Below are 20,875 nucleotides of genomic sequence, written 5' to 3' on the forward strand. Positions count from 1 at the left end.
CCCTTAGCGAGGAGGGTGACACCGCCGGACCCTGAACCACGCGGCGCCCGCCCCCACCCCTGGGCGGGGGGGTACCCACCTGTTCTCCGAGCTCGACGCGGACGTGCTCGGGGAGGACGCCGGGTGCGAGTGCGACATGCGGGACACGAACTTCTGGATGGTGCTGCGGGACGGGGCTTTGATGCGCGAGCTGCGCCGGCTGTGGTACTTCTGGAACAGGCTCTCCACCTGACGCGGGGCAGGGGGTGGGGGGGAGGGGGCGGCGCTGTTCGTGTGTGGTTGGACACGAACGGCCCTCCGGGTTCAACCACGCATCTTCTCCTTCAGGAGGTTTTCACAAAGCCAACCTAAGAGCTTCAAAACTAAGCCCTGGCTGGTGCGGCTCAGTGGACTGAGTGCCAGCCTGCGAACCAGAGGGTCACTGGTTCGACTCCCAGTCAGGGCACATGCCTGGGTTGTGGGCCAGGTCCCCAGTGGGGGGCCATGTGAGAGGCATCCACACACTGATGTGTTTCTCCCTCTTGTTTTCACCCCCTCCCTTCTGTCTAAAAATAAGGAAACAAAACCTTAAAAAAAAAAAAGAACTTCAAAACTGGGAATGCAGGCAGCTCACTAAGGGCAGTATTTTTACAGTCGATCAGTGTTCACTTGCTTTTCGGTCTAGAAGGAAACACCAACTCTTCAATGGACCGTAGGAGAACTGTTCACACCCCCGAACCTTCGAAACGACCAACGTGCGTGTACACTTAGAGCTCAGGGACAGTTTAGGACACACCCCCTAACAACTGCGGACAGTTTCACACTAAAGCATTCGCGTCAAATCACCTCAAAGTTCTTCAGGGTCTTCCTCCACAGCAGGGGGTCCGAGGGCTCCAGCTGGAACACCCGGAGCATCACGAAGAGCAGGTGGATGCAGAAGGCCCCGCGCCCGCAGCTGCAGTTCTGTGGGTGAAGCAGCGACTGCTGAGGCCCCCGCGGTTCCATCGGGGCTCCCCAGCCGACCGCGTCTCAAAGAGCGTTTCCGAGTCGGTCACACTCAAGTTTCTAGTGCACAGCGTGCAAGAAAAATCTGCAGCTATCTCCAAAAACCAATCTTAGTCTGGTGAATTTACTGGTCACGTTTGTATTCCAGTGTACGTTGAGTCGCAGTGAAAACCTTCGTACACACGCTATAAACATTCAGCCCAGAAGCTACTTTGGACTCTCTGCGGCTCACTGAGCGCGCCCCAGGCCCCAGGCCCCAGACCCCAGGCCCCAGACCCCAGCCCGCACGCGCGGCCGCGGCCGGCCCTACCTGCGGCCCGATGAACACCCGGTACTTGTTGTCGGGGCTGTCCCCGCCCACCAGGAAGGAGTTGGGCCCGATCTGCTGCAGCAGGTAGAGCCGGGCCCGCATCACCTTGTTGACCCGGCGGCTGGTCTCCTCGGGGCTGTACGGGGAGAAGCCGTCCGGGGAAGGGGCTCTCCGCGGGGGCGTGGTCCTCCCACTCTGGAACTGCAGGACGGGGCAGCGTTAGCCGACCGCGCCCTCCTCCGGCAGAGGCGCGCACCCGGAAAGGCCTGCATCAGGCAGCGCCCGGCCTCCGAATCTGCAGACGACCTGGACACTCAGTGGAACGGGACGAAGCGTGTCCTGCAGACGCTTCCACCGGACTCGGTCACTGTGCGGGACCCTGGGGACCCTCGGCCGCCCCACGGGGCCAAGGACAGCTCTCCGGCCGAGAGACAGCCCCGTGGCAATGGTACGGATTACAAAGACCCGAGGTCTCTGACAAGCACCATGTGAACCCGAGTCAAAAGCACACGACGTTCACCTGGTAAGCTGGCAAAACAACTTCTTTCTACGGAACCTGAACACCAGCTGCTCCCACCAAAGGTGCAGCTGGCACCTCACCCACAGCTCCTGGCGGGCGGCTCTTCCGACCAGGTCCCCTCCCCGCAGGGGCGGGCACTCGCAGGGCCAGGCTGACTCGTGCCACTCCAGGGCTCCCCAGGGCTCGGTCTTCCCGTCAGGGGCCCAGGGAAAGCCCGGTTAGCCCCCCCGGCCCCAAGGCCTCCGGGAAGGGTGAGGGAGAAGTGCTGGTGGGACAGGGACGCACAGGGCTCCGGAGACGAACCCAGGGTTAGCGGAGCGACACGACCGCAGCAGTGCCCACGGCAGCACAGTGCACAGGTGGCAGCGTGTGGAAACGGCCCCAGTGTGCGGCCCCCGCGGAGAACGAGGGAGCCTCTGCCTCGCGTCCACCCCAGCCTGGGGGGGCGACCCCGCGCACCCGCGGTGCACGTCCCCTGTGGTGCGCCGACTCTAGCCCCAGGCGTGCGGCCAGCTTCAGGCGTCAGGCACCTGGCACCCACACACGGGATGCCCGTGCCGGCTCGGTAGGAGCCTCTGGGTTGGGACACGCCCTCTCGAAACACTTCTGCTTGGGTTTTGGCTCAACAGGAAGCTACTGTCTCACAGTCCCCGAGACAACAAGGCACGGTCGCGGTGCTGGGAGGGCCGGGCCCCCGAGAGGGAGGGCCCCGCCCGCCCGGTGTGTGGGCTGCTGAGCTAGTAACCAGCTGACCCGGTTTCAGGCAGAAGCAGCTAACTCGCCGTGTGTCCGTGTAGAGCTAATAAACACTGTTGGTGCCTCTGGCTTTACCGTCAAGGTTTCCACCCGCAGCTCAGTTCTGCAAGGGTCTACGTGCTTGAACCACGCAGACCCGAGCGCGGCCACGCCCTCTTGCCTTGTGGGCATGTCGCCGTCATCTTCCCGCTCTCCCATCCACTCTCCGAGGTCGGAGAGTCAGGGTCCCAGCGGCCCCCACCGTTCCGCACGCCGCTGTGATGTCTGGCTCCGCACAGACGACGGCTGGTTCGCACGACACGTCTGCGCCCGGGCAGCGGTGGCACGAAGCGCCGTTGAAACACGCAACCGTTCCCCTTTGATGCCGCCCCAGAGGCGCAGCGGCTGGGTGGCGGCTGGACTGGGACCGGCGGCCAGGCCGGCCAGTGTGCCTGCCGTCCTGGTCAGGTCCGGGGGGGCAGGGCTCCCACGCTCTGAGAGGACGGCGGGCCCGGGGTGGCCCGTGTCGCCCTGTCCTGCTCCTCCAGAGATGCCGGTCCCCGGCGTGGGGCAGCCCCTGCCAGGGCCCCCACGGCTCGCTGTGCAGCAGGCAGAGCGCAGCTGGACGGCTCAGGGTCTGGGCGCAAGTGTCCGTCCGGGGAGGCCGTCGGGCTCCCTTCCAGTGGTGCAGTGGGTTTCCCAAAGTCCTGTTTGCGCTAGAAACCTCACACTTCACCGCTGGCGGAAACACCCTTGCACTGTTTTCCCTGGAGTGACTCCATCATCCGAAACAGGCCGCTCGCCGCCCGGAGGCTGCGACGGCTGTTGTCCCAGCGGTGCCTATCAGTGTGTGGGCAGCGGTGTCCCCCCCCCCACTCGCCAAACGTCCACGCGGCCAGAGGGCACAGGGCATCTCAGCCCCCCACACAACGACCTCTGACCTAATGGAGCCCCAGCCGGGGTCTCGGGACCTGCCCGCTGCCAGCCTGGGGCGTGTGGGCCGCGCCGTGAGGGCCGCTGCTCCGATGGGCGGCCAGCGGACCTTCGAACGTGGCAGAACCTCCCCCGCCCGCCCGCACGCCCACTCACCGGCACCGGGGAGGCCCTCTTCCTCCGCACGCCTGGGGACTCCGGCTTCGCCGCGCGCCCTGAGGGCGAGCCGCCGGGGGACGGGCTGCGGCGGCCTTTGGGAGCCGGGGATGCGGGGCTGGTCGGACCCTCTCCTTGTGACTCGGCCGCGCAGGCGCCGACCTCGGGGCCGTCTCCCTTGACAGGGACGGGCTTCACCACCTGAAGGAAACACCGACGCATGGGTCACTGGGAGACGTGGAAAACGGCGTGTGAGCCCGAGCCCAGAGCCCAGCGCGCTCTGCCGTGCGACAGCAGGCAGGGCTGACAGATAGCCAGCAGCCTGCACCCAGCGTCACGGAGCCGTGAGTGCCGGCCTGTTCCGCCCGCACCGGGGTCAGCCCCGGGGTCAGCCCCGGAGGGCCCTCCCGGGGCTGCAGTGCTGCCACCCACGCTCGGGGACCTCGGCGCCACCTGCTGCCCGTCACCGGGAGGGCGGCGCACCGTGGGCCAGGCCGGCGCTCACAGAGCCTGCGGGTTGTTTGCTCGGCCCCACGGGGGCTCAACTGGCCGAGGCGGGACTCGCGAGCAGGACTGGCCGACGTGGAACCACCTGCGCCTGCTCTGGGGCGGCGTCCCATCACAACAGCCGGTGCGGGCAGGTGCTTCAGAAGCCGCAAGCGCGGCCGGAAGCTCTGAAGCACGGGCACCGCTCCCAGGGCCCGCGCTCCCCGCCCTCCCCGGCTCCAGGAGCGGCTCCGGGTGCCGGGCGGCTCTGCCCGCTCCACCCCTTCCTCACGCGGAGCGGGCAGGAAGCTGCCGCCCTCCATGAAACGCTGCAGCGGGACTCTCTCCACCCTGAGACGAGCCCCGGTGTGTCCGCCCCGCCCGCCGCACCGGCAGGACCGTGAGGACCCACCGGGGCCCACGTGCAGACTCCGCCCAGAGGGGAGCCCGACCCTCCGCAGGCAAAGGGGTCCAGCTGGCTCACCACGGCGTCTCCGAGGGCCACCCGGACGTGACCGGGGAAGACCCCGGCCGAGGGTGCAGCGAGCCCGCCCGTCCTCCCCTGGGGCCCGGGAGCCCCCCCCAAGCCCCGGGCGGCCTGTCAGCCTCTCTCGGCCCCATGAGGCCGGTTCATCTTCTCTGACTTCCTGACAGGCTCCTGAGGTTACGATCCTGGGAACCTACCTTTGAGATAAAACATCACGATGAAACCTGAAACACCGCTTTTGTGCTCCAGGTTTTCAATCCAGCCCAGCGCTCCCAGGAGAGGCCTCCAGACGCCGCCAGCAGAGGGCAGCGTGGCCTCACGCCCCGGCCCGTCCCCCGACCAGGCTGGAGGCTCAGGGAGCCGGGGCAGGCGGATCTGTTCCCAGGGCCACGCCCACCCTGCGATGTCAGCTGAGGAGCCCCCCCACCCGCACCCACCCCCCAGACCCCCACGCACCACTGGGCCCCGGCGGCCCCTCCTCTCCAGCCACTCGTGCCGCCAGGCGGGCATGCAGGTAGCCTTGAGCTTCTCGCGGATCAGCCGCTCCTCGGGCCGGTCGTCCATCCGGGGCAGGCCCCGCAGCGTCTCCCTGCTCTCCATCTCGAGGCTGCGGCGGGCGGGGCGGGGAGAGGGTCACAGGCGGGAAGGAGCCGGCCGGGCCAGGACCGAGGAAACACACTGCTGCTGCGCGGCGCGTCCAGGGGGCAGGGCACGGCGGAGGAGACCGCCCCCGGGAGCCACGGGCCGCGCTCCGGGCGAGCTCACCCCGCGGGCAGGGCCGGCTGGCGGCCGAGAACAGGCGTTTAACACCTTTACACACGCAGGTCCTAAGGGGCGGGGGGGTTGGGGGAGGCGGCAGCCACTGGACACAGAAACCAGAACTGCGGGCAGGCCGTCAACCCGCACCCTCGTTCCTGAGGTCAGCACCGCGCTCGAGGGGTCACGGACGCACGTCTGTCCGGGGTCCCAGCAACTCCGGCCGACGCAGAGAGAACCAGGCACATGTGCTCGGACCGCACTGGACACACACCCAGGGGGCCGGGAGAAGCCTGGGGCGCCTTCTACAACCACGGAAGGCTCTCCAACCGCAGAAACGAACCCCGTCCTCAGAGCGCCGCTCGAAACGCAGAGTGTTGGGAAGGGGGGGGGGGCCGCTCTACACCCAGCGCAGGAGACGCAGCGCGGCTTCTAGAACCTGGTCCCGACGAGGCCGGTGAGGCGAGGCCGGCCCAGGAGAGGCCACTGTGTCCAAGCAGGCAGCCGACCCCAGTGACCCTCAGGGACGCTCCGCAGAGCTGAGGACAGTGGCCGTCCCACACGGAAGGGAGGGGAGATCCTGAGGGGGCAGCAAGGCGGAGCTCCCAGAGCAGCCCCCACGCTCCTCCAGGCCCGTCCAGGCCCGTCCCCGGGGCAGAGCAGCGGCACTCAGCGAGACAGACGTCACGTGTGCTCCTGGGCCAATGAATGGCCAGTGGTCCGCCAGAGGCCGCCCGGCAACTCCAGAGGCGCTAACCTGCCCACACTCACCTGGCTGATGTCCAGCCCTCTGGCTTTGCTTCGACTCCCTGGAGACCACCCTTGATCAGGGACCCCGAGTCCCATCTTGCACCGTCCCTTAAAGCAGCAGTCCCCACCTTTTCGGCACCAGGGACTGGTTTTGTGGAAGAGGATTTTCCCATGGACCAGGGCCTGGGGGCCCCTGCCTTCAGGTGCGCTCTGCCATCCTCAAGCCCCTCCCCCGACCCACAGCCCAGGACGAGGAGCCAGTGGCTCACCCCCCCAGACCCCCCCAGACGACCCCATCAGGCAGACGCCACGGCGCTAACACGCTGGCCGCCCGGGGACCGCCCTGGCTCCAGAGGTGACGTGTGCTCGTGCCATCTCATCTCCGTGCGGTCCTGCGTTCAACCGAGGCGACACCTGCAGTTTAGATGCTGTTCAGGGGGCAGTTCCCTCTGCTCCCGGGCCGGCACGCAGACGGGCACCAGCGTTCCACTGTCTTCACGAGCAACAGCCACGTGCAGTCGGCGCCACAACCTGCGCCCCCCCACTTCCATCTCCAAGCCAGAACGCCTGTCACAGGCAGGCGTGCGACTCGCCGTGTGGGGCTCCCTTCCTGTCCTCACGGCGTGCACAGCGCAGTCTCGCTCGCAACTGGCGGGGCCCTGGGTCCGTAAAACACACCGTGTGCACCGCCTGCCCCGCCTGCCGGGGAACCACCGCGGCTGCTCGGCCCCGCCGGTCTCTGAGGCGGGAAGCGAACCGGGAACGAAGACTCCTTCCGACACGCTCCCAGTGTCTCCCCAACGCCCTGCCGTGCGGTCTGCACGGGCCAGGCACACGAAGCGCTGCTCTTCTATCAGGTGTGCGTGCGACCACGCACGGCGGTGACCTGTCCTCCTACCCGACCGACGCCACGCCTGCAGCAGGAAACGGCTTTCACGACGACGAGGAAAAGCACACGGGCTCATCAAAACTGAGAGCCGTACCCCACCGAGGTCGGAGGGCCTCCAGCCTACTGTCCAGAACCACACCTGTCCTCTTAACCAAAACCACACCTGGCCCGTGTGACCTGTCGGCAGAGGAACACGCATATTCTGGGAGTACTGGGAAGAATGAAAAACACTAGGCTTTTAGCCAGATAAACGTGAGCAGCTCAAACCCTGTTGCAGATTGAACTCTGGCTTCCTCTCCTGCTGACCCTGCTTCCGAACCTCCCTCGGAACCGGCCCTCTCTCTCCCCGCCGGCCGCCAGGTGTCCGGTTCTGTCCGCTCCTGGGTGACGGGACTCGCCTGGCACCAAGGGGGGTCCCCACGGCCCTCCCCAGGGAAGCAGTGCGGCTGCCCCTCCCACCCCCGCCCCAGCACCAAACACCCCTCTCCAGCGCTAGGTGCGTCCCACCTGCACGGCAGGCGTTTTCCCGCCGGCACCTCGCAGCCCCACGTGGCGACGGTGGTTCTCACAGCCGATGACGGGGGTATGCTCAGTACCCGCCTCCGCCCCCAAGTTCAGGCGCTGCTCCCGGCGTTGGCGAGACCGGCCCAGACCGGCCAGAACAGCGCCCGCACCGGGCCTGCACACCACCTCCCCCCACGGGGCCCAACGCCCAGGGCCCCGCAGAGCCCGCCCTTTGGTCCGCACGGCCGCACCGCGCCCTGACCACAGACGTTCTGTCCCGGGTGGTCTGCGGGGTCTGAGCAAGGTGCCAGGGGGCGGGGAGGGGGGACCCTTCAGGGACAGGGGAGACAGAGCAGAAACCGGGAGCGGGGAGGCAGGACTGAGGGAGGGGAGCGGAGGAGTCAGGGAGGGAGGGGCTTGAGGCTGCGTCCCCCCAGGGCTGGAGGGTCCGCCCCCCTCCCCCCGCCCGTCCAGCTCACTGGCCCGGCTCGAAGACGGACGCCCCCACGACGAATAGTGCTCACGTTGTTAACTGGAGAAGAAGATTCCAGCTTTTCTTCTACAAATCGCACTTTTGTTGGATTCTACTCAAGACCATTTTATAATTACAGGCAACTTTCTAGATCAGGAACACTCACGGGAGTGATGAATCCCATACAACCGCCTCGCGGTACAAGCGCGCTCTGCAAACCTGACATACAAGCCCCCGGATGGGCCCCCGCCGCCTCCAGGGCTGTTGGCGCCGAGGTGGACGGCAAGGCGAGACTCTGGGGGACGCGGGCGGACGCGCTCACGCCGGAGTCACTCTCGTCAAGGTAGAGGGGCTGCTGCCCGCGGCCGAGACCCGGGGGAACCGAGAGAAAGACACAGCGCCAGCGGGCTGCCGCCCCCTCCGCCCGCCCGCCGGGCCCCGAGGAAGGCACAGCAGCAACCCCGGACCCCCGCCGCGCGGGGCGCAGCCAGGTCCCTCCGGAAGGGAGCCGGTGGGTTCTGACCAAGGCCACAGGTCCATGACTGTCGACACGGATCAGGTGTCAGCAAGGAGGAGGCTGCTACTTCCACAGTGTTTGCCTGCAGGCGCGTCTCCTCTCCAGGAGTCCCCCGCGTGCTCCTGGACGAGCGAGGGGGGAGTGTCTAGGAGGCCCCATCCGCCCTCCGCCCCACCCGCCAGCGCCCCACCCGTCAGCTGCGCCTCCGGGGCAGGACCCTGCCACCCCCACGGGGGCGGGGCCTCGCATCCGCCCCACCCAGGGGCGGGGCCCACAGTCCTTGCAAAGAGCAGCCCCGGGAGGCGTGGCTGCTCCCCGGCCCTGAGGCTCCCGTCAGAAAGATCCCAAGTCGGTGCCAGATGGAGGCTCCTCTGGTGTCCGTTCTCTCTGGAACCTTCTCCAGTGGGTGTGTGATGACATTTTTACTAAGTCAGTTGTCTCCAAAGGCACGTGACAGCCCCCACCCCCGACTATCCTGCCGGGAGACGGAGCGCACAGGCGCAGACCTGGCACGGTGGCCGGCCGCGTGTCCGCCCCCAACAGCGTCTGGAACGTGGGGGGAGTGAGAAGGGTGACGTTCTTCTGCCTGTCTTCGGGGTCAGTGAAAGCCCTCGGATGGACGGAGAGGAGGGGGCGGCGCTGGCGCGGGGGTCGAGCACAGAGCCCCCTCCCCGCCTCCGCCGGGATGTGCTCCTGCAGGCCCCGCAGGGCAGCGGGCGCCGTTTCTGCGCGCTTCCTCCCAGCGGGCGGCCCTTCGTGTTACTGGGACGCCCAGCGAGGAAGGCAGACTTCCTGACCACTGGGGCTCTCCTCTCCGTGCGCCCCGTGCTGGAGAGTCCCTCCACCGGCGAGCGCCGCGTGGTGGCAGGGCACCCACTCTGCCCGGGGGGACAGCGGCCCACGTGAAGCGGGATGGAGACAGGAAGACACAGGAGGCCGGACCTGCGTCCCTCCGGGCGCGCGGCCAGCACTCTGGGAAAGCACCGAGCCTCTCGGCCGAAACGGGGTCACCCGAACACATCGTGAACAGTGTCCAGGACGGGGTGGGTCTTCCTCCTCGACTTTACTGGGGACCCTGGAAAGACCCACAGAGGAGGTGACGCCCGGATAATTTTAGAGGGACGCACAGGACCAGCAGGCAGCTGATGGAGGCTGGAAGGACATTTTCTGGACAAAAGAACCAATCTGTTTTGGAGAACATGACGTTCTGTGAAATGCTGAACAGCGCACGGTCCTGTTCAGGAATCTCCGGGTAAAACACTTGCGCTGCTTCACCTGGAAGCCTCCGTGCTTCCCGGTTCTCTGCGAGGGAGGGAGGCCCACCCACAGCACTCCTCACAGCCGCTCGGCCCGCGAGTGCTCCTACGAGGGGCCCTGGACACGGGCGGTCAGAGGTCAGAGGGCGCCGGGCCATCTCTCCAGTCCCTTCCGGCTCCAGGGGTCAACACGCAGGAGACGAAAAACCCAGAGAGGCGGCGGCACCGGCTGTCCTGTCTCAGCACGAGGCCTCTCCGACCACCCCAGCACGGGGCGCGTGGGCAGTGCAGCTGAGGCCCCAGCACTCGGCCCCGGGGGAGACTGGCCTCCGGCCAGACAGACGGACAGAGTTGGCCGGTGCAAGCCCAGCCCGAGAGACGTGGGGTCAGACCCTCCTCCCTGGCCGGGTCGGACCACCAGCAGAGGCCCTCAGCCTGGTGTGTCACTTCGATTTGTCCCTGGCCAGTCCACTCCCTTGCCCAGGACTTGGGTCAGCGGCGGAGACGAAGATGACGTGAGCCAGAGCACCCCGGCGAGCCACCTCCTCACGGGAGGCCCCAGGGAGGCAGACAGACACGGCCGAGGGGCACAGACGCCCTCGGAGCGCGCCGGCCGCCTGCGTCGCCCACTGGGAGAGGAGCCCGGGGCGACCCTCACGCTGAGGCCGCCCTTGGAGACACTGAGAGTTCAGGTGGAGCACCCAGGCCGGCCCGCGGGGCAGGCGGCACCCCGCCCTGCACGCCGACGCTCGGGCGCTCCTCCCGCCCCGGCTGCCCCCGCCCGCCACTCCCTGAGAGAGAGGGCCCGTCGGCCGACAACCCACTCCAACCTCGGCCTGGCCCGCCCGGCTGTCCATCCACCCGAGCGCCGCCTTCCTCGCTCCGGCGGGGCCCTGCCGGCGTGCATAAACGCGTCGTCAGGTTCTCGTCGCCGCACCAAAAGCTACAATTTAGAACCAAATTGCATTTATTTTAAACTGGCAGGTTTTGACTTATGGCTTAGCCTGGCAAACAGTTCAAAAGCTATTCATCGTAACTGTGTTCTAATTTTAATGAATTCACTTATAAAAGAATAATGGAAATGGAAATGAGGCAAGTGACATATTTCAGTATATAAATCATATTATCGTGTTACTTCTGTTCCAAAACATGACAGCCATCCTCTCCGTAATCTGGCGTGCGAACACTCCGTTTCCCCAGAACAACTCTGACTCAGGCCGTCACCCTCCGGCTGACGCCGACCCGCAACCTCTGACGCGGAAAGGGGAGACGGGTGAGCCCACCCAGCGCACAGCAGGGGCAACGCAGTGAGAGCAGCGGAACAGCACGACCTGCCCAGTGCCCCGGGGCCTGTCTCTGGTCCCAGCACAGCGGGGGCCCCCGCCGCCCCACTCAGGCCCCGGTGTCGCCCCCTTTCTGGGAGCAGCTGTCGGAGACGCTGCCCTCAGCCACCCCGCCCCACCCAGCACGCGGCTCTAAGAGCCTGGTGCTCTGCCGGGACGTCCTGTGCCCGTCCTGGGGGAGCCCGGGGGGCACGTGCGGAGCAGGGCAGAGGGGCAGCGCCGTGTCGCCCGGCCCCGGCCCTGACGGCAGGCCCGCACTCGCGCACTGGGGGCTGCGAGCTGGCCCGGGACAGGAGGGCCTCGGAGACGTCCGTGGGCTTCCCTGAGGCTCCACCTCCAGTTCCAGGGAAACCGAGGCAGGAGTGGAGGGCTGGGGACAGCCTCGCAGGGGCTCTGTCTCCGGCACCTCGGGCCCAGCGAGCACCGGTCAGCCAGCCGAGCCCGACTTCGGCGGGGACAGCCCTTCCCGCGGCCCTGGCTCGTGCCCGCACCCCCACCTCTGCCCGAGCGCCGGTCACTCTTCCCGAGGCCGACGGCAGGAGTGGTGGGGGAACCCTGGGGGGGGACAGGCAGGAGCCAGGAGGCCAACCCCACGGCAGGGAGACCCGGGGCCAGGAGCCCAGGCCTGGGCCACGTCCCTCGGACCCGGCCCCACCCAGTGGGGGGCTCAGCGGGCAGGCACCGTGGGAGCCGCAGCGTCCCCTCCAGGATGCCGCGTTCCCTCCGAGATCCGGGAGCGGGCGCAGCGACAGATCCGGGCTGGAAACACCAATGGGACTACAGTGCAAAGTTCCCCCGAGCTAAGTGAGGTCGGCCGTGAGACCGGGGACTTGCGTCGACATGGGTGGCTGTCCCGAGGGCGGCCTGGACCCTCCTCTGCACCAGGAGCGTGAGAGCAGGGGGCCCGAGTGGCACCAGGGAGCGAAGGCCGTGGCTCCCGACGACCCTCCCGTCACAGCCAGACACCCACATGCAGAGCGGAACTTCAGAGACGGTTGGGGACCTGCGCCCCCAAGGGCACAGCTGGCCGCGTGCGAGCCCCCAGGCCCCGTGCCTGTGGCCGAGAGCAGCCAGGCCGAGAGGCCACCAGCGCCCCCGCCCCCGCCCTCACACGAGCACGTCAGCCACGCAGGAAGGACCCTGAACACCACTTGCAGGGGATTTCCAGACAGGCCCCGAGTTAGGGTCCAGAAACCAACCACTTAAAACACGGGCGTTTCACCGGCACCAAGAACATGCTCACGGACCACCTGCCGGGGCCCGGCGCACAGGCCGGTCGAGGGGGAGTGCGGCCGGGACAGTGTGGCCACGAGGACAGTCCTCCCACCGGTGACAACCAGGAGGAGGGCGGAGGAGTCAGAGCCACCGAGGGAGTGGACAGAACGCCGTCCTCTGACCCCCCGAGATGGCCCCCGAGACAAGGTCCGTGTCCTCCTGTGACAAGCCCACGGGGCGTGAGCGCCACCCAGCGGGGCCCACACACACGGTGGTCCGGGCACACCCAGCACACGTCTCGGTCAGAACACGCGGCCACTCCCGGGGCTCCCGGGGGCCCCCGGGGCCCGGCACCCATGCCCCCTGCGCCAGTCTGTCCCGTGGATGCTCTGTGGCAGCGTGAGGGCGACGGCCGGGTTGTGGGGGGAATGGCGGCCTCCCTGCCGGGGAGCCGCGGGGACTGGCGTCCGCGCACCCTCAGCGGAGCCTCCTCCGGGGGGAGCTCAACGTTTGGAAGGGCAGCCTCCCCCTCAACGACACCCCCCCCCCACCCGTGCACTTCCACCCCCTCCTGGCCTCGAAACAAGCAGCCCAACCACCCGACAGCCGTGTCCTCGCCCCGCCCATCCTGGGCCCCCCTCCCCCATGCCGTGCCCCGGGGTGCAGACGGGCCGCCGCCTGGCACCCCAGCCCCGTGGCCCTGCTGCCGGCCACCTCCTTCTTGGACACAGTCCCCCCGCAGCGCCCCCGTGCAGCCCGGCTCTCCCGAGGAAACCCCACCCCTCCCAGGAGGGGCGGCCGGCATCTCCCCACCAGCCTGGCAGGGGCGCGGGGAGGGGCCCGGCCTGCGGGTCAGGGAGTTCAGTGCCCACAGGCCTTCCCGTGCGGTCACAGCTCAGTCCCGGCAGCCGGGGCCACTCGGAGCAGCCCAGGCTGCCCCCAGCGAGGGCGGACTTCCGTCGAGCTGAGTGGTGGAGAGAGCACTCAGCGCGTGGACCTTCCCACGGGCTGTTTTCTGAACACCTGCCCGCAGCGGAAGCACGCCGGCGCCGCGTCGTCCCGGACTCGGGGGGTGGGGTGGGGTGGGGCGGGGGTGTCAGGTCCCCTTTCCAGGAGGTGCTTCTCTCTCCGTCTTCCTTCCCGCCGCCCACCCCGGCTGGGACCCTCCTCGCAGCCAGGCCGGGGGCACCGCCAGCCCCCGGCAGAACCTACGGCCCCTCGGTCTCCGGCGGGGGCTTCCCGTGAGCCGAGCCACCGGCCGTCCACAGCCAGCAGGAGACCCGGAGCCAAAGGCCCGGCGGCCCCCAGCGCCCTGTCCAGGGACGCGGTGGCGACAGGCGCCCCCACAGTCCCCCGCACGTCCCCGAGGGGCACACCCGTGCTGCGCAGGGCAGCAGGGCGGCACACACGTCCCCGTCACCATCGGGGGAAGCAGAACGGTGGTCACGCCACAAGGGGCAACGACCCTCCTCTGCCCAGGAAGACTGTGGTGTCACCTGCGTGACCCCTCTCTCTGCTGAGCCCCCAGCGACCGCCCGCGTTTGCCGGGCAGACGCGGGGTCGGGAGACGGCTGAACTCTCAGGGCCACGGGGCTCCCAGAGCCACAGAGGGGACTAGCGGGGCTCCGCGGGGGCCGGGGAGAGCACGGGCGGGTGCGAGAGTGGACGGCCCGGGGGCCCGGCCAGCACCCGGAGCACGCGCATGGAGGCCACGCTCACGTCTGGACGAGCTTTAACCCGGGCCCCCAGGAACCCGGACCGAGCCGGTGGCCGTCCAGCTGTCCCCGGGAGGCGGCCGGGGGACACGGGGCGAGCCGGGAGGTGAGCGGAGAGCAGAGGGCCCAGGCCCCGTGCGGCTCGCTGCCCTCCGCCCGGCGGGGGGGTGCCTTGCGTCCTGGGCAGGCTCCCACGCCTCCCGCCTGCGCCCAGGAGGGGTGTCCAGGGGAGCCGGGCCCCAGCCTGGAGCCCGCCCGTCCTCGGGCCCAGTGGGCACACTGGCTGTTGTGACCGACCGGCTGTGGCCAGCTTGAGGGGCAGCCCCCGGGCTGCACACGCCCAGGAAGTGGCCTCCTGTGGGCACAGGCAGCTCCGCGGCACGAGGAAGAGGGGCAGCCTGGGAGGGAAGGCAGGAGCCTGGCCACCCCCCACCCCGCCCCCACCCCGCGCCAGCGCCAACCCTGTCAGCGCTCAGGGGGAGCTCGGGGCCGGGGGTGGGCGCACCGGCAGCGGCAGCGCAGGGCCCTGGCTCACACGGCACGGACCCCCGTGGGAGCGACTCAACGCCCTGCAATGGCGGCCAGAGGGCGAAGACAGCAGGTCAGCAAGGTGTGTGTGAGTGGGTGTGTGTGAGTGTGTGTGTGTGAGTGGGTGTGTGTGACTGCACAACTGGCTGAGTGCATGTGGCATGTGTGAGTGCATGAGTGGTGCGTGTGATTATACACGTGAGTGCATGACTGTGTGGCTGTGAGCATGTATGGCATGTGTGAGCATGCGTGTGTGTGACTGTGTGTGAGTGCACAACTGTGGCTGTGTGAGAGTGTGACTGTTGTGTATGTGAGTGCCTGACTGGGAGGCCGTGTGTGAGTCTGAGTGTGACTGTGTGAGTGTGTAACTGGGTGTGCCTGTGTGTGTGCTGGGGTTGGTGAGAAAGACAGCAAAACAATTCCATTTGGCTCAGGGTATGGCCAACCATATGCTCTGCGCAGATAAGAGAGTTCCAACTGGCTTTCAGAAACTAAAATCTGTGACATTCAGCATCTGGGGGACCTTCCACAAGGGAGCGTGGCACGACACAGTGTAACTCTGAACACGTTTCTCCAGCAAGTTGCTGCATTCGGAGATAAGCCGACTTCAGACACTAAAGGTTTCTTATCTCACCACCAGAACCCGGCCCAGGAAGGAAGAGGCAGAAGAGAGAGCAAGAAATCCCCTGCGTAAACCTCTTCTCCGCGACGCCCAACTGCCCTTCCAGGCCCGAGCCCTCCAAGGGGGGCCCTGCCCCCTGCGTCCTCACTCCATCCAGAACGCGCCAGGCCCACCCTCCGCAGGCAGAGGGGGGTCCTGCCGGCCACCGGAAAACCGCGGGTGACTCCAGCTTGCATGGCGCGAGCGACAGGCTAGCTGCCGCGTTGTGTGGAGCCGGCAGCCAGTCAGGACAGCCACAGCAGGCTGGCTGGCGCCCGGCAACCCAGACGCAGAGGGACTTTGCTCCGTTTCTTATCGGCCTCCCTGGAAACTGAGGACGCGGGTCCCAGCCGTCAGAGCGAGGCCGTACCTGGTGTGCGCCTGGGGCCGGGGTCGGCCGCGGGGAGGGGCCAGGCCGCCCACCACCAGGAACCTGCGGCGGGCAGCCCGCACGGCTGGGAGCCCTCGCGGGCAGCAAGGGGTCGCGGGCAGCGTCGGCTGGGTGCGCGAGGAGGGGCCAGCCACAGAGTTCGGTGCAAATACGCTCCGTGGCGCCCAATTCCATGTGAGTCTGCTCAAAAGTCTCGTTCCCACTCCACTTCAAAGTCAAAACTTTCTAGGGCTTGAGCCCCAAGTTACTACATTAAAAAGGATAGCGAAATTCACACTTTCCAGTAAACGCTAACTCCGTCCAAATTATGTGAAAAAAAGCGCCCCCCCCCAATATAAGTAAGCCTGAAGTTTCACGACCAGGAAACAATGTAACCGAGAGTCTGCATCACGCGTCACACAGTGAACAGGTCACGGGCACTCACGCACGGAAAGGCCGTTCTCGACGACAGGACAGGTCGAAGGGCCAGAGAGCGGCCACCCCGGGAATGTCCCCTCCTCACAAGGCCACGGTGAGGAAGGAAGGGCAGTTTTTAATGGTACGGTGACCAGAAATCACAGTTAGTCATTTCCAAAACTGCTCTCTGAGTACGTTTCCTAAACACAGACAGGCTCACCGCTTTGCCCTGATTTATTTCCTCCACTTTGCGAAACACTCTTCTGCCAGCAAGCGACGTGTCTTCTGAAAGATAAAATACTCGCTCATCCTCGAATGTCAGTTAACAGACGTGGTTCCTCTCTCTTCCAAGCCTTCACTGCCCTTCACTTGTGCCTTCCTTGGGGCTGGCACCCAGATTTAAAACACCACGAGTTCGCAGGTTCAAACAACCAAACAGACTTTATCTGCGCTCAGTGACGACAACCAGGCAGCACCGTTCAGGCGAAGTCTGGGCAGTAGCCGGGGCGTGAAGGGAACAGAGACGCCGCCAGACGCCTCTGCTTCTCCCAGGGGCGGCGGGGGGCCCTCGCGGGGCGGCGGGGACCCTGGTCTGCGCACCGCTGTCGGGGACACCCTCTGCCCCGCGTGGCGCGGCCCCACGGGTGCCGCCCTCCACTGCTGTGGCGGCGGTTTCAAAATGGCGGGAACCACGCTGCTCTCGCAACGAGGACACGGGCCCTGCACAACCGCCTCTGCCGGCCCGACGGGAGCCAGGGCGGCGACTGCTCACGGGTGCGTCGCGGGCCGAGAGCCGCGCCTCACCGTCTCCTCTCGTCCCCCGCGCCCCTCCCCCCGCACCCCGTTTTCCAGACCAGAAACGTGCCGGCCGGCAGGCCGGAGAGGGGAAGGAAGCGCCTGGCAGCTCTGACGCAGGGGGCCCAGGCCCCCCACGGCACCACCACGCAGTCCCGGGCGCAGCCGGGCGGCACCGGGGCGGCAGCCGGGGCTGGGCACCGAGGCCTCTCCCGGGCCGCGCCCCCCGCCCACGCCGGCTGGGCGGGGCTGCTGCACCCGCAGGAGCCCGGCCCCCGGCCCCCCGCCCGAGGCCCGAGGCCCAGGCCGACGCCAGCCCTGACGCGGCTCCCGCCCTGGGCCTCCTGACCCACTTCCCAGCGCCCGGCGGTTACCGGGCAGGCGACAGAGGCCCTCACGCCGCCTGCAGTCGGAGACCCGGGGGTCGGCCAGGGGGAGCACGGGGAGGCAGGAAGCGCGGCAGGCTCTGCCACCGGAGCCAGGCGCCTCGGCCCCCCGGCGGCTCAGGCCCCGGCCTGTCTGCACCCTGCCCCCCTCGGAGGGAGATCCCTGAGCCGCGCCTGCCCTGCTCCAGATCGCGCCGGCTGCCCGCCCGCCCTGCGCTCCCTCCCGGCCCGCGAGCTCCCACACAGCCCTGGCCCCGGGGCCACGAAACCTGCGGCGTCCCTTTCACCTGTCTCCTCCCGCATTCCTGGGACCTGGCAGACCGCTGCTTCCCAGGAAACTGCCCCCGTCCCGGCCGGCCGAGGCCAGCACCGCCCTGTCCTGCCGTGGGTGGACTATCGCCTCCTCCCCCTCCCAGCCCTCCTCCCTGCCGGGCCCCCCGGGGGCGGGGGGTACAGGTCCTGGAGGCAGTGGCAACAGCCCTGAGGCAGGCGTCCCCACACGGACGGGACGGAGACTGGAAAGGGCATCGCGGCTGCAGTGCCCGGACCGGCCACCTCCCTGGGGCCCTGCCCGCGGGGACCAGGCAGCTGATGCAAACCGATGGGCAGGCCCGGGCCACCGCCAAACTCTGGGCCTGCAGCCGGAGCACACCTCTCTCCGAGCGGAGAAGGCCCTGGGCTACCCTAGACGACATCCGCGCGGTGGTGCCTGGTGTCTGAGGACTCCCCTAAGACTGCACCCCTGACGTGCTAACGCAGACGAAAGGGGAACCTGGTTCAGCTCATCGTGAGGTGCGCCCCCCAGCAAGCCCCGGGGCCACACCAGAGCCCGGGGCCGCGCCGACACTTCGGATGCGCCCCAGACGGGAGTTCCGTTCTGGAACCGACGGAAGCACCACAGGAAACACTGTGGCCGCCTGTAACGCTGCTGCCGCGGAAGCAACGGCAGCCGCCGCTCACTCGGTGGGGTCTCCCCGCTCCCCCGCCCGGCACCAGCCCGGGGGCGGCGCCCGCACGCAGTCCCCACGACCCGGAAGCAGAGCCTCCGTCTCGCGGCCGAGGAGACGGGGTCGTCCCAGTCGCTCTGCCGGTGGCGGGAGAGGCCGGGAGGCGGGCTCCGCACCCTCGACCTTCTCACGGGCCCGACCTGACGCGGAAGAAGACCGCGGCTGACACCCCGGGGGGCAGCGCAGCGGCGGAGGAAACCAACCGCAGCGGCAGTCGGGGGGGGGGCGCGCACAGGCGGGCAGGAGGACAAGAGCCCCCCCCCCACGTGCGGGAGGGAACGCACAACGGAAGTCGGGCTGCCGGCACGCAGGCCGCACAGCGACCCGAAAAGCTAAGAAGCACGAGGACAGAACCACCCTTCGCGCACCCGCCAGGATGGTGCAGGGTGGTGGACGCTGTCCGGGGGGCAGGAGTGGGGCCCCGAGAACCGGCTGTGGGACCCGGTTTCTGCACACGCACGTCCCCCGACTCAGCAGTCCTGCCTGCGCACCCTCACTCCGGAGCCAAATGCACGGATGTGTGACGCTGTGTGACGGTGGCCGTGCCTGCCCGAGAAGCCACAGTGGAGGGGACTGGAGCCAGGAACCCGGTCGACGAGACACCCCTGTTCTGGAGCGTACCGCAGCCACCGACGGGGCAGCTGTCATCCTGAGGGCAGCCACCCAAACGCTGCTCGGAGGCCAGCAGGCTGCACAGTGGGCTGCGCAGGGCAGCCCTTCTGGCTGGACGACAGGGGCACCGACTTTACAACAGCTGCTCTGCGGCGTCCAGAAGGGCTGGCCGACCACCGACCCTGCTGTGCGAACCCCGAACCCCAGACACACCCGGGGCTGTGTGTAACCGCACGGAGGGACCACTGCACCGGAACAGTCGGACTCCATCTTCAAAATTCAAAGTGAATTCAGACTAAAACCATAAAGCGTGTTCGGAAATACTGACATCCACACTGATCTGTCACAGCTTTCAAAACCCAAGGCTCCGTGAAATAGTGAGGGTTCTTGCCCAAGGGCAGTTTCAGAACCGCAGTGGAAGTCCAGAAAACAAATGACAGATGCAGCCCAGAACCGTGAAATGCCCTTCAAAACAGTTACCACCTTAGACCACGAAGACACCGAGACGCTCTCACAAAGGGCACCTCACGGAACCGGAAGCCCCGCGGAACCCACAGACCTGGGCCGCGCTGCAAAGCTGACCTCGACCGCAGGACCCCCGCAGGCTAGCGGGGAGAAAAGCCAGCGCACTGGTGGCCGTTCACGATGACGTGTTTTGAAGAATCGCAGCACACGAAATGGCCAGTGAGCAGAGCAGAGCACACTCCCCAACACGCAGTCTGCGCGTTTCCAGCCAGCACGCCCTGTCCTGCACACCCAGTCGCACGCGAGCCTGCGGACACCCGCTCGCTCCGCGCTAGAGGAGAATGCGGGGCAGACCCCTCCAGGTGATGCAGACCCCCCAGCCCCGCGGGGGATCACACTCTCCCTGCAGCTGCGTCGGACGGAAGTCCCCCGGAACGCCCCGCTCTCGGACTGCCATCCCACGAGGGAGCGCAGGACGACGGGGCACTAAGGAGACGCCGTTGCCACCGTAAAAGAAACCGTCAGTCAACTCACGTCCCAAGCAAGGAAACCGATGCCCAAAAGGCAACGTCGGAAAGTGCCGCGAAGGGACCAACTGTAGCCTTGGAGGCCATGCAGGTTTGCGACCCAGGTGCCGGCCCCAGGCCCCCACGCATGCCTGCACGCACGCACGCACGCACGCACGCGCGCGCCCCGAGGCCCCGCCCCCTCCTGGCTCCCCGCAGGAGCAGGAGCGGTCTCCGCTCCCACCGCCGGCCCTTCTCATTGGCTGCCGTAACCGCGGCCTGTCCCGGAGGCCTGTCCCGGAGGCCTGTCCCGGAGGCCTGTCCCGGAGGCCTGTCCCGGAGGCCACGGGTTCCGGCTGCCTGCGGGAACGGCATCTCCAGTGAGCGCCGGCGGATGCGCAGCGCGCGCCCTCGGAGCTCTTCTGCGCGCCAGGCCAAAGCGCTTTGTTCGAAGCGCAGATTCGGTTGCAGCCCCTTTGGCGGCTGCGCGCCGTCTTCCCTTACGTCTGAGGCAGAAGCGCGTCCAGATAAGGGAGGCCGCGGGTTCAGTTACCACCGGCAGACCCGGGCACGGGTCCGGTTCCCTGGGTTGGCTCCTCGAGGTTCCTGCAATCTCATGAAGTACTCGCCTGGGAAACCTTTCCTTTGACGCGAGTGCGCACTACTCCTGACCCCAGGTCGGACTGCTGTCGACAACCAGTAAACGTCAGGCGAAGGACAGCGGTTCGCGCGACGAGAACCCCAAAGGTGGCGTCTCGAGCTCACACAGCGCTCGGAGAAGGTGAGAAAGGAACCATCACCTCGTGCTGGAGCAGAGCGTCTTTCTGCGAGCACGCACTCACACACGCGCGCACACACGTGAGCACGCGCGCACACGCACACTCCCGACTCCCCAGCAGCGCGGCACTGCACACAGGCGCCGCCCTCTCCTCCGCGCAGGCCACCGCGCAGGGTGGCGGTGTCCTCCCGGCCAGCAGGGCGGCGCCCTCCCCTTCAGCACCGGGCGAGTCTGAGGGCCGACACCTCCCAGCGATCTACCTGGAGCAGCAACCTGGGAACACCGACCGCCCAGGCTTCTGCCCGTCAGCCTCGTCTCAGCC

The 20,875-nt window shown here is 67.7% G+C and overlaps 1 protein-coding gene across 1 annotated transcript in view; it reads right to left on the minus strand.

Annotated features, from left to right (window-relative positions):
• Positions 1-20,875, minus strand: part of MAP3K1 (mitogen-activated protein kinase kinase kinase 1) — a 48,704-nt gene that overhangs the window by 21,386 nt on the left and 6,443 nt on the right. Inside the window, exons 2-6 of the mRNA XM_045839878.1 lie at positions 5,068-5,218; positions 3,639-3,839; positions 1,295-1,495; positions 826-942; positions 80-228 (exon numbers count right to left, since the gene is read on the minus strand). Of these exons, the coding sequence (XP_045695834.1) occupies positions 80-228; positions 826-942; positions 1,295-1,495; positions 3,639-3,839; positions 5,068-5,218 (819 nt within the window). The remainder of the gene's footprint in view (positions 1-79; positions 229-825; positions 943-1,294; positions 1,496-3,638; positions 3,840-5,067; positions 5,219-20,875) is intronic.

The sequence above is a fragment of the Phyllostomus hastatus genome, unplaced genomic scaffold, assembly GCF_019186645.2.
Source record: "Phyllostomus hastatus isolate PE091 unplaced genomic scaffold, TTU_PhHast_1.1 phas_contig_329, whole genome shotgun sequence".
Taxonomy (NCBI): Eukaryota; Metazoa; Chordata; class Mammalia; order Chiroptera; family Phyllostomidae; genus Phyllostomus; species Phyllostomus hastatus.